Here is a 20,996-nt window from a genome sequence, read left to right as displayed (position 1 = left end):
AAAAATTCTATATTTTCATAAGTGAAAACTCATGGAAAAATTCTGATTTTCCCAAGTGATTTCACTTTGGACGTGTCACTTGCAAGTGATTTCACAAGTGAAAACTCATGGAAAAATTCTGATTTTCACAAGTGATTCACTTGGGACGTGTCACCGGCACGTGACCGGCCATACGAAAAATGAGTATAAGGAACAAGTGAAATCCCGTAGGACTTCGAAAAATTTTCATTTGAATTTTCACTTGTGAAAATGCGGACATCCCATACCATTTTCTGTATGGAGCGTCACTTGTTCTTCACTTGTGCAAGAGGACATGTCCCACGTGATCCCCAAGGTGATTCACAAGTGAAACTTTATTTTTGGAACTGAAGGGGGGTTTCTACTTCAGCGACCAAATACCACTTCAGAAACTTTATCTCTTATAAGAACCGCTCCAGCAAAACATTTAGTCGATTTGTTTGTGCGGTACGTTTCCATTGTTTTTATTCAGTATTTTCTTCGAGCTCAAGTGATTTTTTTACTTGGAGTTTTGGGATTATTTTAGACAAAATGCATTTGGGCGCCTTTATATGGAAATTGTTATTGGTGCAGAACCAAGGAACCTTCCAACGGCTCGAAAATTAGCAATACCTGGCACCTGTTGCACCAAAACATTATTTATCTAAAAAAACAAGCTATTTAAAGGCGCATATACCTTACGAAATTGTTGCTTAAAAATTGGATATAGTTAAAGATCCGTATTCGGGGATTGTGTTATAAGAACTTAAAAGTTCTCAAGCGGCTCAAACTGGTGGACATTTTTGTGGCGTCACTTTTGGTTCACTACGCTTGCCCGAATTCAAAAAATTATCATTTTCAACTGAGATTACACGTCCTCTCCTTTCGGATGCAGTTAGCTTATGCCGATTAGTTGTTCGCTTCAGCGATTTTATTTAGAACAATTCGCTATTGCGTAGTTTGGTAACTGTTGCAGTAACACACTCTTTCTGAACAGCCTATAATTGTGCTGGATCTGGCGGGAAAAATTGGTAAGTTCTTATTATGATAAAATACTAAATTAGCATTACTTCCTGTGAACAGCTGTCCTCAGTGGTGGCAGGCACTTACGTCTATCTGTTTATCTCCACACTGCAACTTTGTTCCTTGTGTTCTTTGTTACCTGATCAGTTGGTTTGGGTGGCATGAAGGCCCTTTAAAAAGTGTCATTGAAATTTTGTAGAAATAGGGTGAAAAGCTTACACAACAAGTGCGTGCTATTCAGTGAGTGCAAGTGTTTGTTGTAGAACAAGCCCAAAAAGTAAAAAATACAAAAGGAACACTTCTGCGGTGTGTTTACGAAAAGCGGTGAAAAAAACAAACTGCGTTAAATGTCTTCATCGGAAGTCAACATATCGCGTTTGCTGATCCTAGCGCAGAAATTTAACAACTTCTACCTAAAAGGTGAGAAATGCAGTCATCAATATCCGGTCTTTTGTTTAGAGGTAGGATGTAGCGCGATATACATATACTACACTTCTATCGATTAGTTCCTTTGTTTATTTACATATCTACCATTTCGTTTGTCTATTCGTGGGAGTATATTGATTTGCCCTCCCGCAGTTCACTGTGGATATATGTAACTAGTTGACACAGTTGGATTCTTTGGTATCCTTTCCTTAAGTACATTAAATGCCATTATATATTTTACGTACATATGTATGATCGTTTGGAGTAAAAAGTAAATGCAAAATATGGTTAATTTTCCCCACTTGCATTCTTGTTTCCCATAAGCTTGTTTTTAAGAAAAGTAATAATTATGTAAGATATATATATACATACATAAATACATACACACCTGATCATATTAATAGGTACACACGTCAACTCTGACTTAAAGGTAACAAAATAAAGATTTATTCATTTTTTCAAACTTAAAATTAGTTTTCATTGGTTCTTAAACTATTTGTTTTTTATAAAATAAACTTAACTGTAACATAGGATAATAATATAACATAAAAGAGATCATTTTGTGTTTCAGATACTTTTTCAGTGTGATCATAATAATAGGTACACTTCATGTGTTGGTAAGAAAAAAATTTAAATTTCCATTTTGTAATATTATTTAGGTAAATTAGTATTTCCTTACTTAGTATCCAGTCTATCCACTTCTATTTTTGGCCACTACTGCTATTCTTTTTGGCATACTTTTAATAAGAGCCTGGCAGGTCTCTACTGGTGTCTCATACAACAGTTTTTGGACACCCCATAATTTTTGTTTATTTGTAAATGAATGCTTCGCCAATTTTTTTTTTTAAGTCTCCCCACAAGTTTTCAGTGGGGTTAAGGTCGGGGGATTGGCTTGGCCACTTCAGAACGTCAACTTTTTGGACCTTGAAAAATTTAGATAACAGCCTTGATGTGTGTTTTGGATCATTATCTTGCTGAAATACCCAACGTATTGGCATATTTTCTTCAGCATACGGTACCATAACTGTTTGCAATATGGATTAGTACTCTTCAGCATTCAATTTGTTCGTAGTCTGATAAATTGGACCTACGCCGTACCAGAAGAAGCAACCCCATACCATTATATTGCCACCTCCATGTTTGACTGTTTTTTTGGTAAACCGTGGATGGAATTCCTTTCCGTTAGGGCGTCGAACATTCCTTTCACAGTCATTTCCAAACAAATTAATCTTGGTTTCATCGCTCCATAATATGTTTCTCCATTTTTTCTCCCCGGTGCATTCTACCCAGTCTTTGTGGTCCCTTGCAAAAGTTTGCCTCATGGTGATATTTTTTTTCGCATAAGTGGGACTTTTCTGGCAATTCTTCCTGGTAGGTTGGCATCTTGTAGTCGTCTTCGGATAGTTGGAGCACTAATTGAATTCCCAATTTCGGCTGCAATACCCTTCGATGACTTAAATGGGTCCTTTTGCTCAAAGTTACTAAGTAGTGGTCAAGGGTTTTTGTTGTTTTTAGTGGCCTTCCACGGGTTTCCTGTCTTGGTTTCCTTTCTAATGTTTTTTTAAACAAAATTATGAGACCTGTTTATTAATTTGGCGATGGCTCGTAAAGATTTGCCTTCTTGTTTCAGACTAAGAACCAATCGGGCTTCTTCTATAGTACAATGAGAATTTCGACCCATTTTTTCTAAAAAAAATAATAATTATTTAATTCTCGGTATTGACAGGAGCTATACTTAATTTACCTTTAGTTACCAAATGATCACTGATTAAAAAATAATTCACTCGATACTTGTGAGAAACGGAGACTGTACCTATTATTATGATCAGGCGAAATGTGTGGTGGACTCGAAATTAATAGAAAAGCTTTGATATAATACGGGGCAGCCCCTTTGTCAACTCTTTGTCACAGTGTCGCCAGACATTAACAACAACAAAAAACCAAAAAATAAAATGTTGTCAACACTAAAAGTACCAATAAACCAATTATAATTAAAAAATTCCGGTGTGTACCTATTAATATGATCAGGTGTGTATGTATGTATAGAGAAATGTATATTTACCCAGCCTTCCGAAACGCCATTAAAAAACAACTGATTTGTTAGGTTAATTTACCGAATCCCTTAGCCACTTGAAATGATTATTATGTCTCATAAGAAGATAAATAGGACCCAGAAGTCATTTGGGATACCAAGATACCCTTTTTCCACCCATAAATGGTTATATTCTTGACCCTAGTTTGTTCTAGCTACAAAAAACTTGTACTTAGCACTTGACATGGGCTTTCGGAAAGCTACTGGGTAAATTTATAAACTTAGATCAGTGCTGAGTAGATCTTAGGGTTGTCATCCTTTTATGTAATCCTATCGCCTCTCTGGCCACTTAAGGCTTTGTATCGTCCTATGTGTAAGGGCTTTTTATCCCTTGTCAAAATAATAAGCATTCTAATAATGTGACAAAAATGTGTAATTTTTTTTTTAGCAGGCCAGGCCCCACAGCCGCGTATTAAATATCCTTGATGGACTGCGGGTATGAAGAAATCGCGGTTGTTGACTTACAGGAGCCAACATAGTAGTTCATGATCTATGAATAAGTCGTGATTACAGACAAATTTAATCTAAATCTGTAAAGCATTATTTAGAATGCTTATTATTTTGACAAGGGATAAAAAGCCCTTACGTTTTTTATAGCAAGCCACTCAAAATCATAAAAGGCTACTTATTTGTATAGCAAACACGTAACTTTGAAATTCGATTCCAAGAGAACCATGGCAGATCGCGCCTTTATTTCTTCATGTAAATTCTTAGGAATTCGCGGTCCGTCGAGGATAATTTTTACGCGAGTTTTGGGGGTGAGGACCGTAAACTAGAGTATTAGCGATTTTTTTTGTTTTTCTATTATTGGGAGCCTTTTATGGCGTTCTAAAGGTCTCTAACCACACAAAAATACAAGGCACATAGGACGATACAAAGCCTTAAGTGGCCAGAGCCTTGTCCGGAAGGAGAGGAACGGTAGTGCCATGCCTGGCCAGCTCATCTGCAATACAATTGCCTGTAATGTTCCGGTGACCCGGGACCCATATCAGGTAAATTTTAAACTGCAGAGCCATCTCGTGCAGAGATTTGCGGCAGTTTGATATGGTGTGGGAGTTTGTATTGGTCGAAATAATCGACCTGATAGCCGCTTGACTATCACTATAGATGTTAATCAGTTTATTCTGACAGAAGCATCGTTCAGAAGCATCAAAGCTTCAATTATGGCAAATACTTCCGCCTGGAAGACGCTACAGTGATCCGGAAGTCTGAAGGATTTCCTGATATTAAGTTGTTCGGAGTATATACCTCCTCCGACTTGATTATTTAGTTTTGAGCCGTCAGTGTAGAAATTGACTGCCTCTGTAGGGCCCGGCTGGCCTTGTTCCCAGTCTTCTCTGGTTGGGAGCAATGCTTCAAAGGGGGTTTGGATGGATCCGTCGAGGATAATTTTTTCGCGAATTTTGGGGGTGAGGACCGTAAGCTAGAGTATTACCCATAATTTTTTAATATTTCAGAATTTTGAACTAAATTAAAAAAATTTGACGACTATGTCATATAGCTGCAATAGAAACGATCGGATAAGTAATGGGAAAATAATAGGATATTCGTTACTTGTTTTACTCTTTACTGGTAGATTAAAGAGTATACTAGGTTCGTCGGAAAGTATGTAAAGTAGGTAGAAGGAAGCGTTTCCGACCCTATAAAGTATATATATGTGTTAGTGAAAATCCCGATTTGCTGCAAGCTGAGTAACGTTTATCGTTTTTTCTTGTTTATCATATTCTCTTCTACTCCGGTATAAAGATTGTATTCTTTATTTCAGAATTACGAAAAATGGAAAAAAATATCGGACTACTATATAGTTGCCATAGGAAGCCTAGCATAATTATGTCTGTGCATCAGTGCACATTTTCCCAGCACAACCCTTTAATTTTAATAGATCAGGGTCAATTAAATACTGACTAGCCTTTTATGACTTTCTAAAGGACTATACAAAGCTTTAAGTGGCATGATGACAACTACTCAGCACAGATCAACGTTTAAGATAGGAAAGACTTTGGCAGGGATAATTAACCAATAGAGTTTCGAAAGGCCCTGCAAAATTCAAAGTACCAGTTTAAGGCAGCTAGAAAAAATTATTGATTTCAAAGTTTCATTTACCGAATCATTTAGTCAGGAAAAAGGATTATTATATCACGTGGAGGTGAAAAGGAAACAGTAGTCGATCAGAATACCTAGACACCGTCTTTCCATCTAAAATAGCTATGTTCCTGACCCTTATAATCAGATTTTTTTTTAGCTGCAAAATACTTACATGGCCCTTTAGACGGCTATCGGGTGAATATTTGTGCCAAATTACTAAACTTTGATCTCTGTTAAGTAGATCTTAGGGTTGTCATAATCCTTTTATGTGATCCTTTCGGCTCCCTAGCCTCTGACCTGGATAGATGGATATTCAAAATAAAAAATATTTAGGGGGACAGACCTTAGCGCTGTAAGCGATTGTGGGCGTTAGAAAGAGCGTGGCACATTCGGATAACAAACTAGCGCTGAGCTAAGAAATCTACATCTGAAATCCCAATTTTCTAGCTATTATATTTCCTATCGACTCGCCTCGTGATCAATAACACAGGTACACAGCCAAAAATTTTCAACGAACCATTTCCAGTTTTTATAAAAATTGGATCCTCCTGAGTAAAAGTCCCGCGGTATAGCTAAGAATACAAAAAATCGATGTTTGTCCACATATTGAATTATGTGGCCTACGTCATTGGACTTATCTTAAATATTTTTGCTGAAACGCACTCTCATTACATGACGGCAATAAAAAAAAAATAGTGCCTGTCTTGAACCATTGTCCATGTCTTTGGAATTCGAAGTCAAAGTGGAAACATTCAAAATTTTAACAATTTCTCTGATAGAAACCGCCTATAAAAAATAAATCTTATATGGAACTAATTTTTATTTTTCTTTGAATCGATCGTCCACTGAACACTTTAATTTCGGCTTTAACCGATTTCACAAACAAACGTGTATGTTTTTATACATAAAATAAGTTTATATTTAGGTTCATATAATTTTTAATATCATTTTTAAAACATCTTAGTTGCCAGCGAAAATGTTTTCATATTTTAGTTTAGTCAAAAAAAAATGGAACCAAGAAACGAGTGTAAAACATCTCCGTGCCAGTTTTGCTATGTTTGCTGACATTTCGTTACAATTAAATGAAGAAGGTCTGAACGAATGAACGAATTTAGCCCAGTTAAAGCCACGACGATTAAGAGTAAGTCATCGAATAAAAATTCGTCAAATTCTGAACTTTCAGAAAATGAAAAGGACTACTGCTATGAGGACACGGCTCCCATACTTATTAATCAACAGACTCTTAATGATCTAATAAGGGATCTGGACTTATCTAAAGAAAAAGGAGAATTTGGCGTCAAGGCATAAGCACTGGAATTTAGTGAACACGGAAGTCAAAGTATCAACATATCATTAAAGACATTCTATTTTTGAAGATGTCTTTACCAAAAACGACTTCGGTCTTGTTTACTGTCAGTAAAAAAGCCGTGCTTTTGCAAAATACCAATTTACGACCATCCATTACAGTAGCGTATGGACCCCAATTTAAAGAAACCTACTATGTTCTTGAAAGCATCCTGAGTTTGATTTAATATAATAAGTATAAATGTTCAATGTACGCAGATTTAAAAGTCGTGGCGTTGCTAACTTGCTTGCGGAGTGGATATACAAAATATTGTTTTTTTTTTGTGTGAATGGAATAGTCGAGCACGATTGAAACACTACGTTGACAGCATTTGGCCGGAAAGAACTACATACGGGAGAGAAAAATGTAAAATTCGAACCCTTATTCCTCCAGAATCAATAATAATGCCAGCTCTTAATATTAAATTAGGAATTACCAAAAAATTTTGTCAAGACCATGGATAAGGATGGACTGGGCTTTAAGTACTTGTTGTCAAAATATCCAAGCATCAGTAAGCCCTAATTGAAGGAGGGAGTTTTTATAGGACCGACATATTCAAATTGTAAAACATAAAAAGAAAGGGATATGGAATGCGTACTCTAGAGATTCCTGAGCAGCGCGAGATTGCTTTAAATCAGTAGGGTAAGGTGAGAAACTCTTCAAATCTCATATGTGACTGTTTACGTTTAATTTCAGGAGGCAGTGTCGAGCGGCAGTTTTATCCAGATGTCTACAACTCGCGCGCTCGCACTGCCGTCCGCTCTCCCTCTCCATCTCTCCCCTAGGTCTCCGCTCCGCACTTGAGCGCTTAAGTTAAGTTAGGCTTAACTAGTTCTTATTTCCAAGTGTACCAATAAACACCTATGCCCCGTGTTTTCTGCTTACCCTTCGTTCTTGGGACTTCAACTTTTTCAGCGATCAAGCCACCCCGCCCGAACATTTTGGTCCAGTCGAAGCCGGATTTTAAAATCTTTGGAGTTTCCTTTGATTTTTCCCAGCAGGCTTGAACCGCTCCAGATAAGTTCCACTTACTATATTTTCCCGGTCATACAGCTAGTTTTTCGAACCCTATTTCGACTAACTTTCTGTTTGATATATTGTCTAAATCCAAAAGTGATTAATCCGACGCAACGGCAATAAATATATGTATTTCAATTCCGTTATTTGTGCCCGACAATATTCCAGTTTCCTTTGCCCACAATTGTGCACTTGAAACAATTCCAGTAAACAGCTACTATTTAACTAAAATAATTCTCAAATGTATTTTCAATTCCAATTGTGTGTAAAATATAACTCAGCCACAGCAAAAAATTCCCGATCATAAAATTTTTCCTTAAGATTTGCTTTCCTTATTTTTTACTGTGTTCCAGCTGCGTGTGTATATTTACATAAATATTCTAGTACTGTCCACTCTAACTACTCTTTCTAATACAGTCCACTCCAACTACTTTTCTCGACCCACAAATACGGCTAAATTATTTCTAAAATTAAAAACAAAGTTACAATATCCACAAATTTACTCTAGCAATTCGTCTGCAATTTAGTTGTGCAGGTGACAATCAAACGCATCGACAAACAAACATAAGCGAAGTCCTTACAATTCCGCAGCGTTATTCCGCTATTCGCACGCCACATATGTACATATGTACAGTGTACATACATACGTAAATCGATATTTTTGCCAGTGCACGTGGGTCAAGGGCTCACAATAAATGTTCCTTCCAAACAAACAAAGTCCGTAATTCTTCACATAAGTCCGACCATCCGATATAATAAATATTTATTGACTTTGCCTATCCGACAGTGTGACCGTATATATTTACAATCTTGATTGGTTCCTAAATTCCAATTGGATTCTAGCTCGTTTCCTTACTTCTGAATTAAAATTTTAAATTATTTTACGTCATGGCAACATCAGTCAAATCCGCTTTAACCCGATTTATGGCCACAGCTGACTGTCTGATCCACTTTGAGGCCACTGTGAACGCTAAAGGTGCTCCTACCCCAACGTTATCCGCCTGTAAGATCCGACGCGATCACTTCAATTCCTTGTGGCAAACGGTAAAGGCAGCATACGACTTATGCTCCGACTGTATTATAGCTGCAGGCGAGGGCGCCGCAGACACGAAATCCATACTAAAATCCAAGTATTACCAGACGTACTCCACCTATGAAATGTTTGCCGCGCAGCTCATGGAACAAATCTAAAAAGACTCTACCCAAATACCTCAAGCTCCAGTAACTCCGTCCCGAAATTCCAAGTCTTGTGGCTTTCGGCTCCCTCCTATCGACACAGAAGTTTTCTCTGCCGATTATCTTCGCTGGCCGACTTTCCGGGACCTTTTCACGGCAATATACATAGACAATCCGAGTCTAACGCCCGTTGAAAAATTATTCCACTTAAATTCAAAAACAAGTGGCGGAGCTCATTCCATAGTTTCGAGATCCCCATTAACCAATGATGGCTTTCGCTCAGCCTGGAAAAACCTAACTGAGCGTTTCGAAAATAAGGTGAACAGTCACCTGATAACACTTTTAAATGTGCAATCCGTAGCACAGGAGTCGGGAGCAGCCTTAAAGGAACTTCAATGCACTTTTCAAGGTTGCTTAACTTTCTTAAAACTTTCCGGTGTTAATATTGAGAATTGGGATCCTATCCTGGTTTATATGTATCGACAAAACTACCAAAGCTCACCCTCTCATTATGGGAGCAATCCATCCAAAATAAAGCCGAAATTCCTACGTGGCTTAAGCTTGATTCCTATTTGACGGAGCGCCATCGAACTCTTGAGACCGTCGATAGTTTCCGATCTGCCAATTTCCTCCACGTCCAGTCCAAGGTCACAAATCGAGTGGCAGAATTTCAAAAAATAAATTCCTTCAACACAAGGTTAGTTCCGATACCCAAAGGCTGTGATCTGTGTTCGAAGAAGAACCATCCCGTGCGTATATGTCCACGCTTCCTACAAATGACGGTAAACGATCGCCTAGCCTATATCCAAAGGAAGCAGTTGTGCTCCAATTGCTTTGCAAGTAGCCATCAATTCCGGGATTGCACAAGCGCTCACAACTGTCTCAATTGCCAAGATCGGGATCACACATTGCTGCATCGAAACAGCGGTCCTACTATTCTGCTGATTCCATCCGACCCTCCAAGGCCAGTATCCGCCTCAGTTCCACACACCATTTCGTCCTATTCAACGCAAGTTTCCGCACAAAAATTCCCTCCTGAAAATACTCCATCCGAATATTGGGTTCCATACCCTGCCTTGGATGGCAAACGTACTCGAGGTATTAAATCCTACCAATGCCGAGTCTGCCAAAATATCCATCCTCTACGGAAGTGCTACCACTTTCTACGGCTAAGCCCCCAGAATCGGCTCCAGGAAGTACATATCCAGAAGTACTGCTCAAATTGCTTGGTTCACAATCATTCCAAGGACTCCTGCCGCAGTGCTCATCACTGCCACAAGTGTGGATAGGGCCACCACACTCTTCTACATACGGACGACCGATCTTCACTTCCAACATATTCCTGAGTCTACTATCCTGATGGCCTACTATCAAAAGGGCGTTTAATTACGGAGCGCTTAAGTTAAGTTAGGCTTAACTAGTTCTTATTTCCAAGTGTACCAATAAACACCTATGCCCGTCGCGCCAAAAACTCCAAAGTACCCCCGTGTTTTCTGCTTACCCTTCGTTCTTGGGACTTCATCTATTTCAGCGATCAAGCCACCCCGCCCCAACAGTGACGTCACGTAAAAAATCCAAATAATTCTCCTATCGTGCCGACAATGTATTTACAATAATATTATAAAGAGTTCGCGTAATTTGTTCGAGAGATAATTTTGATTAAAAAGGTGGAGCAAAAATTGAAAAAACCTATTCAGCAGTGCCAGAGCAAAGATTTGTGGAAAACTTTTTTCGATACACAACAATATGATTTATTTGTGTGTTTTGTGAAATTCAATTCACTTTCACCCATGCACTCTGGGCCAGCCAATCCGATTTTTGGCCAAAAATACGTTTTTATACCCTTGCAGAGGGTATATTGATTTCAGTCAGAAGTTTGCAACGCAGTGAAGGAGACGTTTCCGACCCCATAAAGTATATATATTCTTGATCAGCATGACTAGACGAGTCGATCTAGCCATGTCCGTCTGTCCGTCCGTTTCTACGCAAACTAGTCTCTCAGTTTTAAAGCTATCGGGCTGAAACTTTCCCAAAAGTCTTATATCTTTTGCAGGTAGGATATAAGTCGGAACCAGCCGAATCGGACAACTATATCTTATAGCTCCCATAGGAATAATCGGAAAAAGATTTTTTTTTAAATTATAGTGTGTGTAGAAAAGATTTTTAATCAGTTCTGAATTTCGAATTTAATTTTGTCAAAATCTGACGACTATATCGTATAGGTGCCATAGGAACTATCGGAAAATTGGTGGGAAAATAATATGAAGCAAATTATAGCTTCGGTGTTTTTTATCATATAACCTCCTACGCTTAGAAATAATCAAAATCAAACGACTATATCAAATGGCTGCCATAGGAACGATCGGAAAATTGGTGGGAAAATAATATGAAACAAATTATAGCTTCGGTGTTTTTTTGACATATTATCTTATACTATTGGGAATATAATTTTTTGTATTTTAAAATTAAATAATTATATCTGCAAGGGTATACAAACTTCGGCTTGCCGAAGTTAACTTCCTCTCTTGTTTTTGTATATATGACCTCCCAAGCTTGGAAATAACATTTTTTAATTAGTTTTGAATTTCCAATTAAATTTTATTGAAATCGGACGACTATATCATATAGCTGCCAAAGGAACGATCGTAAAATTGGAAATACAATTTTTAATTAGTTCTGAATTTTGAATTTAATTTTAGCATAATCGGACGACTATATCATATAGCTGCCATAGGATCGATCGGAAAATTGGTGGGAAAATAATATGAAACAAATTATTACTTCGGTGTTTTTTGACATATTTTCTTATACTATTGGGAATATCATTTTTTGTATTTTTAAACTAAATAATTATAGCTGCATGGGTATACAAACTTCGGCTTGCCGAAGTTAACTTCCTTTCTTGTTTTTTAAAGAAAATGACCATATCGTCTATGGAGTCCTTTTTATAATATATTAAATCAAATATTGATGGAAATGGAAAAAAATCTAGAAGTCAAAGATGCTGACTTCTTCGACTTCTTCACAAAACTTTTAGAAGTCATTATTTTCAACAAGTAAAAATATAAAATAACTCGTATGTCTTACTTGTTTCCTATCCATCGGCGACTCGATGCGGTTTTTGGCCTTAGTTTTCAGTAATTTTATTTTTAATTGAAGGCTTAATTAAAAGTCGAACCATTTTGATGAGCTTTACTACTTTCTTACTTACTTTCTTCAGATTTAATGTACGTTTTGCCCGTCAATATTGGATTTTAGTTTGCCTAACATCTAAAATCTACTTTTTTCATTCATTCCCGCTTCTTTTATTTCTGAAACCAACAATCGAACGTAATATTGATATATCGAAAAGAGAAATATCATTTTTGGCTCTTCTCTAAAAAAATGTTCACAATTTCTGTCATTCGGTGCTCGAAGCTCGAAGCGAGCAGACCATGGCTAACTTTAAAAAAGCGGAAATTGTGGATTTACTTTCTAAATACAACAATGATATATCTTTAGTTGCTGGTTTTATTGCATCTAAATCTGGAATTTCGGATGATAACTGCATTAAAGCTATTAAACTGAGATCCGAATACAATGTTAAAAGGACCAATTTGAAAAAATTAAGTATCAATTTTATCGAACGTCATTCGACTTGGTTAAATTCATTATTCTTATTTCCAATGACCTTAAAACGTGATCCCTCCGCGAGGGGTCGTCCGAAATTACAATTTTCGGAAATGTCTAACCGTCGCAGCGTCGAGAAATTTCAAATATAAGTGTCAAACATAATAATATTTCACAGAAGTTTCTAGAAGCTGGGACTTATGCTGCAACGAGGTATGGGGATAAGAATCTAAGTTAAGCATTGAAAAATATTTCTAATAGCCCGGGAAAAGCATGTAAAATTCTCGGATTTAAATTAGAAAGTGAACTTTAAAAAAAAAGTGGCGATGAAGCCTTGGTTTTTTTTTAATAATTCGTTTTCTAAAGCACAATATACTGCCATTCGAATGTCGTCGAAGGAATCTGGAGCCGACTTCTTATAATATCTTATAGGAGGCTAAACATAATTGACGTCCGTCCGCAGAGACTGTGAAAATTTCCGAAGACAGAGCTGAAGTTAAGCTACAAGCTTTAGTGAATCACACGACCCAACGGTGTTTAACTTTATGTTCAGACTTAATAATAAGTTTAGGCAGCAGTTCACTTTACTTGCAGATTACATTTTCCTATGGGTTTGACGGTAGCAGCGGACATTCTGCTTACAACCAAAAATATTTCAATGGGCCTGGAAAGGATGAAAATTTGTTCGCAACAACTTCTATTCCTCTTAGAATTGTTCTAAGACCATCTGGCGATGGGCCGATGAAGTTACAGTTCGTAAAGGAAAGTAAAGAATTAATTTTATCGGAGTACAATAATTTGGAAAAGGAGATTTCCAGTCTACAACTGTTCCAAACTATTACTGAAAATACCAATATTTCAGTAGAATTCGTGCTATCTCTAATAGGTCCGAGGAAGACAAACTGGAATTTAATTCTAGAAAGGCTTATATTCAAAATCAATTTTGGGAAAAGATGAGCCTAAGGGTAAGCTAGCCAAAGCCCGGCGGATACGGCAACACCAACACTGGAAATACTGCCAGAAGAGCCTTCAGGCATATACGTTCTTCCAAAAATAACGGGCTTAAAATCCGATCTCCTTTATAAATTTAAAAATTATTTTAATAGGTATTAACTCAAAACATGAAATAAATGATCAAAAATTTGAAAAATATGCTTTACAAACAGCTCTTTTTTATATAGATGCATATCCGTGGTACCCAATGAACGCTACTTTACATAAAATATTGGTTCATGGAGAAGATATAACTTGGACCAGTATTTAAACGGTAGGTATGATGGGCGAAGAAGCTTCTGAGGCTAAAAACAAATTTTACAAAAATGATCGGATAAACCATACCAGAAAGTGTGATCGCATATTAACAATGTCGGACCTGTTCTATAGATCAATGGACTGTTCCAACCCTGTTATTTCCTTATTACGTTTAAAAAATTTCAAGGAACGAGAACAGCACTTTCCAAAAGAAGCAATGTGTATGTGAGTGATTCTTTGTGAAACGTATCGAGATTTTCATTATGGTCTCAAAACGGTTTTATATTTTTATCACGATATTATACCATTTATACAGGGTTTTATAAAAATTAAAAAAAGGTATCCATTTGACAGAAACAAAGATATGGCGATGCCTTTTTTTTGTTAAGATTGTGTATAACTTTAAATTACATGGTGTAAAAAATAATAAAAAATTCTCCTTAATTATTATTTTTGCCAACCTTTCAGATAAAAATAACTCCAATAACAGTTTCCAAGCAAATTATAGTCCAAACTTAAAAAAAAAATTCAATCGCGGTTATCTGCAAATCGGCATTTTTAATTTTTTTTAAAAATTAGTATAATGTTCTAAACATAATCCTTGTTGAATCCTACAAATTTTGACGTGGGACCTCCATGGGTTTCCCCAGAATTAATTAAAACAGTTTATATTAAATCAAAATCAAAGCAGTCTTTTCTTGTTATTACTATTAAATTATGTTGTAACGAACTGTTTTCGACCGTTTTACGCGCTACTTAAACGACGCGAGTAGCCCAGAGATATTGTACGTTCGTCCCACCAAATTTATGTTGCAAAATGCAAGATATCCGATTGGGACAAATCGGAAAACTTTATTGTTTGTCTTGGGCTGGAATTTTGACCTCGTCAGCTAGTTGCGGTGGCTTACATCGCTTCTTTAAATGGAAGCCCACTTTCTCATTTTATCTCATTTTAATATTCTTGTCAATGATGCTATAAAAAATTAATTCTATCAGCCCAAGACAAACAATAAAATTGTCCGATTTGTCCCAATCGGATATCTTGCATTTGCAACATAAATTTGGTGGGACGAACGTACAATATCTCTGGGCTAGTCGCGTCGTTTAAGTAGCGCGTAAAACGGTCGAAAACAGTTCGTTACAACATAATTTAATAGTAATAACAAGAAAAGACTGCTTTGATTTTGATTTAATATAAGCTGTTTTAATTAATTCTGGGGAAACCCATGGAGGTCCCACGTCAAAATTTGTAGGATTCAACAAGGATTATGTTTAGAACATTATACTAATTTTAAAAAAAAATTAAAAATGCCGATTTGCAGAAAACCGCGATTGAATTTTTTTTTTAAGTTTGGACTATAATTTGCTTGGAAACTGTTATTGGAGTTATTTTTATCTGAAAGGTTGGCAAAAATAATAATTAAGGAGAATTTTTTATTATTTTTTACACCATGTAATTTAAAGTTATACACAATCTTAACAAAAAAAGGGCATCGCCATATCTTTGCTTCTGTCAAATGGATAATTTTTTTTAATATTTTTAAAATCCTGTATAAATGGTATAATATCGTGATAAAAATATGAAACCGTTTTGAGACCATAATGAAAATCTCGATACGTTTCACAAGGAATCACTCATGTTAAACCCAAGTGAGTGTTTATGCGTAAGCGACTCACACTTTTCCGATTCAGACTCTGAGGACCACAATTCCCAGGAATTCTCAGAAGAAGAATCTTAAAGGCTTACAATCTCTAAAATCCATCTATTCGTCCGTTCAACTCTCGGTTTCTTTACCAATCACATGAAATCCCATATAGCCGGTCAACGTGGCACCCACAACATTTGTCAGAAAGATCATGATCACTAGAATAGACAGACTGTCAGTTTCTGTTTCAATACCGCTTGCGAGCTGAGCTTACAAACAAGCGAATCTAATCCCACTTTTTCGTTTTCTTTGTTGACAAATGTAAGGTTTCATGTGATTGGTACAGAAAGGTACGCTAACCGTTCATGTCACTTTCGAAATCTATATAGTGTCCATGCCGAAACTATTAAACAGGAAATTGCCCCGCAGAGCGCTTAAGGGAGGACTTAAGTATGTCTAAAGGTATGCTGCATTTCTTGTACTTCGGATTTTTTTTAAACTTTTGTTAAGGTGGAAACTTTTTTCTTAAGGTTAGCACACTGCTATCCAACTGGCTGCTTAATCTAATCGTTTTTTACGAAAATAGTACAATAATAAGCCTAAGCGTTACTTAGGACAAGAAGAAGAAGAATTTTTTATAATAATATGGAGGTTACCACCCTCCATATTATTGTTGCTAGGTCAAAATCCGGTCCGGTAGGTCTTGAGGGTGGTGTCTTTTCAGTCTTCTTTTGACTCGGTTACTTGGTTTAGCGCTGTTTATAGCAGCGGTACCAAGTTTTTTGGCTAGGCTGTTGGGGTGCTCATTTAGCCTTTCCATACATTTTCGAGAAAGCTTTTCTCCAAGTTTGGGCACATTGAGATCACGTTCGATGTCCCTGGTTCGCATAAGCCACTGAACTCCAGAGATCCTTCGAAGCGTTTTCGATTGCAAAACCCGGATTTTGTTGAGGTTGATTTTTGCAGCGATGCCGTAAACCTGGAGTCCATAGGCGCTTATATGGACTTATAACCTTTCTTCGGATGAGAACTAAAATATATTATACAAATAGATTTGTAGCATACTTTTGTGATGACTTCAGAATATGTCAAACTAACATTAAACAAATTAAAAACAACATTTTACAAACAATTCTTTCTAATAATTTACAAAGAAATAACAAGAAATAAAAAATATACAATTTTTATTCTTAATGGTTCATAAATCTCAAACGACAACATTTTTAAGTGGTGTTAATTTTTATACCCATTACTCGCAGAGTAAAAGGGTATACTAGATTCGTTGGAAAGTATGTAACAGGCAGAAAGAAGCGTTTCCGACCCCATAAAGTATATATATTCTTGATCAGGATCACGAGCCGAGTCGATCTAGCCATGTCCCTCTGTCTGTCCGGATGAACGCTGAGATCTCGGAAACTATGAGAGCTAGGCTATTGAGATTTGGCGTGCAGTATCCTGAGCATCTTACGCAGCGCAAGTTTGTTTCAGTAGAGTGCCATACCCACTCTAACGCCCACAAACCGCCCAAAACTGTGGCTCCTACAGTTTTGATGCTAGAATAAAAATTTTAACTGAAATGTATTGTTTTCATCAATACCTATCGATTGATAAAAAAAAGTTTGCCACGCCCACAAACCGCCCACAAACTTCAAAAAATTGTAAATATGAACGTGGATATCTCGGAAACTATCAAGGATAGAGAATTGGGATCTCAGATTTTGATTCCGTAGCCTTGTGCGCAGCGCAAGTTTGTTACGCAAATATGCCACGCCCACTAACCGCACGAACCTGTGACGCCCACAATTTTCATGCTAGATACAAAATTTGAACTGAACTGTATTGGTCTCGTCAATACCTATCGATTGACCCAAAAAAAACATTTGCCACGCCCACTCTAACGCCCATAACGCTTAAATATGTCTACCGCCGGTAGGTGGCGCATTTAAATCTCGCTTTGCTGCTTGCATATCTCCATTTCCCTTTGGTCCCTTAAGCTGAGTAACGGGTATCTGATAGTCGAGGTACTCGACTATAGCGTTCTCCCTTGTTTTAAATTTAATAATTATAACTGCAAGGGTATACAAACTTCGGCTTGCCGAAGTTAACTTCCTTTCTTGTTTTAAAGGAGTTTAGCGACACAAAACTAACCACGTTTATTTTGAAAAATAAGTTTAATATGTGAATTAAACTATTTGTCCTTTTTTCGTCTCCCTCTCTTCTCTCCCCAATCACCTAATAATAATCTCATTTATCTAATTCCGATAATGTTAATATTGAAGGGATGAACGTTATTAGCGCAAGAGACAAAAACGCCCACGACATGAACTGATTAGCTTAAGAGTTTATTGACGACTGATCATTCTTACTTCGACTCTGTTATAACATTCGTCTAATTGTGAAGAAACGAGAATGCATTGCTTCGGGTAGTATACATTTTCAACAGTTAATGTAAACCATAAATTGCTGAAACAGAAAGCTAGCGTCGGGGGCGGGGGCTTCTCGCCCTTTGCATTTCCTCTCCTCACACTTTCTCTTTCAAAAAGAGAAGGAAGATCGTATAGGTGTTGAAAAGCACTAGGAGGCAGTAAAAGGACCGAAAATCCGGCATTAACCTGCCGTTGACGGACCAAATTTACATCTATAAATTTTAAATTTAAATGCTGAGTAAGCGGTATCTGATAGTCGAGACACACAACTATAACGTTCTCTATTGCTTAAAATTTTTTTTATGGAAAACCGCATCTAAAAATGTATTTTAAATGAAATTAATTTTTATTTTCCATGGTATGCTTTTTATTATACCCTTGCAGAGGGTATATTGATTTCAGTCAGAAGTTTGCAACGCAGTGAAGGAGACGTTTCCGACCCCATAAAGTATATATATTCTTGATCAGCATGACTAGACGAGTCGATCTAGCCATGTCCGTCTGTCCGTCTGTCCGTCCGTTTCTACGCAAACTAGTCTCTCAGTTTTAAAGCTATCGGGCTGAAACTTTCCCAAAAGTCTTATATCTTTTGCAGGTAGTATATAAGTCGGAACCAGCCGGATCGGACAACTATATCTTATAGCTCCCATAGGAATAATCGGACAAAAAAATGAAAAAAAATTATATCTTTGGTGTTTTTTAGCATATAAACTCCTAAGCTTGGAAATAACAATTTTTAAATAATTTTGAATTTTGAATTACATTTTATCGAAATCGGACGACTATATCATATAGCTGCCATAGGAACGATCGGAAAATTTGTGGAAAAATAATATGAAACAAATTATAGCTTCGGTGTTTTTCAACATATAACCTCCAACGCTTGGAAATAACATTTTTTAATTAGTTCTGAATTTCGAATTAAATTTTATCAAAATCGGACGACTATGTCATATAGCTGCCATAGGAACGATCGCAAAATTGGTAGGAAAATAATATGAAACAAATTATAGCTTCGGTGTTTTTTAACATATAACCTCCTACGCTTGGAAATAACATTTTTCAATTATTTCTGAGTTTCGAATTTAATTTTATCAAAATCGGACGACTATATCATATAGCTGCCATAGGAACGATCGGAAAATTGGTAGGAAAATAATATGAAACAAATTATAGCTTCGGTGTTTTTTGACATATTATCTTATACTATTGGGAATATCATTTTTTGTGTTTTTAAATTTAATAATTATAGCTGCAAGGGTATATAAGCTTCGGCTTGCCGAAGCTAACTTCCTTTCTTGTTATGCTATGATTTCGGATAAAAGCGATTTCATGAGGATATTTAACTGATTGATATAGCAATATAACCATTTTTATTTTTTTATTACTCCGGTATGATTTTAATTTTAAAATATTGTTAAAAATACAAATTAAAAAGGTCAATTTGAGCTATTATGATATATAATCGGATTCTTTTAAGAAGCTCTAGGTGTAGGTAAACCGATTCTTATTTAACTTTCTCAGGCACTCAATGAATAATGAATTAATGAATATTCTGTAACCTTATCCCAGTGGAACCCTTTCTTATGCTCTGTGATATTGATTACGTTGTTTTTGTAAACCACCTGACCTTTAATGTTCCTGTTAGACCAACGCTATATTACTATCTATAACTTATCACGATGTACATTAAATTTAAGTCTTCGCGAGTCTTTCGGCACATTTGTTAATAACTTATATTAAAAAATTTCAGCCTGTTATAATTACAAAAAATAGATTTATGACTGCTCTCTCATGTAAGCGCAAGCACTTAAGAAATCGTTTACCGCTATCTAGCGTTAAAGTTTAAAGTATGCACTGCAAAATTTAAGCTGTCAGCCACTGTAATTTGACTTATCTTAAATATTTTGCTGGAACACACGCTTAATACATGACGGCATTGCTAAAAATGATTCCCCATATATATATTCATTTTTCACAATTTCTCTAATGGAAACCCGCGCCTAAAAAATCTTAAATAGAAAAAATGGTTTTTTCCTGGAATCTATTGTCCAAGGTATGCTTTAGTTTCGGTTTATAGCGTTTTCATGAAGATATTTTATTGGATTTGTTAAAGCAATAAAACCGTTTTTTAGTGTTACTATCTGTTCCTATAGGTTGTCATATTTAAAACAATTTATGGCAACCTATAGAATGCGAGTAAACAAGAAAATCGTCTTGAGAATAAAATATTTATAACACCGCCTAATGTCGCCAAAAAGACATCTCCAATTTTGTTGTTTGCCGACTTTTAATTTTTTATTCCAAAGTCTGAAATCGTCTTAAATAAAATATATAAATACATTTATTTTATGTGTAAAAATATACTTGTTTACTTGAGTTTCATAGGTTGCCATGTCATATTTTAATTTGCCGCATAACTCAATATGTAGGCAAACATAGGTTTTTTGTAATCTTAGCTATATCGCGAAACCTCTTGGTGATGGAAAATAGGTTTGTATAGGACCTTTAATCTAATCATGCGGTTACTCCTGCATTATTCGGCTCATTCATTAGAACTATTTTTTCCCTGACTATACGGTTTTACTTAAGTGCAAGCAGGACAGACATGTCAGCTCTAATAAGCAAAATTGACAAAACCGATATGAACTTCTGGTATTAAAAAATTACTCGATAATACATACTTAGACCGATAGGTGAATTGGTAAAATTGTACCTAATAGTCTCTGCACACAGCTACTTACAATCGCTGTTGCGGATTTTTGTTGACTTACAATTTGTACGCTATTTGCTATTGGCAAATTGATCAAGGATGACATTTCCATTCAGGCAATCGTAGTGAAAATTGAATAGGGACTATTGTGGGCCAAGAGTTTCGCCACAAGAATTTGCCCAATGTAGAA

At 36.3% G+C, this 20,996-nt stretch overlaps 1 protein-coding gene across 6 annotated transcripts in view; it reads left to right on the top strand.

The window, feature by feature from the left end:
• The first annotated feature begins 1,068 nt into the window (after positions 1-1,068).
• The window catches only part of LOC119562213 (uncharacterized protein YJR142W), a 116,204-nt gene continuing 96,276 nt past the window's right edge, over positions 1,069-20,996 (top strand). For 2 of the 6 annotated variants that reach the window (XR_005221764.1, XR_005221765.1), the window contains exon 1: positions 1,069-1,440. Coding sequence is in view for 2 of the 6 variants with exons in the window: in XM_037875411.1 (XP_037731339.1) it covers positions 1,368-1,440 (73 nt within the window). In the remaining 4 variants the exon portion in view is untranslated. Of the gene's footprint in view, positions 1,482-20,996 lie in introns of all 6 variants that reach the window. The other 4 variants (XM_037875412.1, XM_037875411.1, XM_037875416.1 and 1 more) reach the window with 4 other exon arrangements.

The sequence above is a fragment of the Drosophila subpulchrella genome, unplaced genomic scaffold, assembly GCF_014743375.2.
Source record: "Drosophila subpulchrella strain 33 F10 #4 breed RU33 unplaced genomic scaffold, RU_Dsub_v1.1 Primary Assembly Seq40, whole genome shotgun sequence".
In the NCBI taxonomy this organism is placed as follows: Eukaryota; Metazoa; Arthropoda; class Insecta; order Diptera; family Drosophilidae; genus Drosophila; species Drosophila subpulchrella.
The sequence above is the reverse complement of the archived record's forward strand: the minus strand, read 5'-3'. Positions and strand labels throughout refer to the sequence as shown.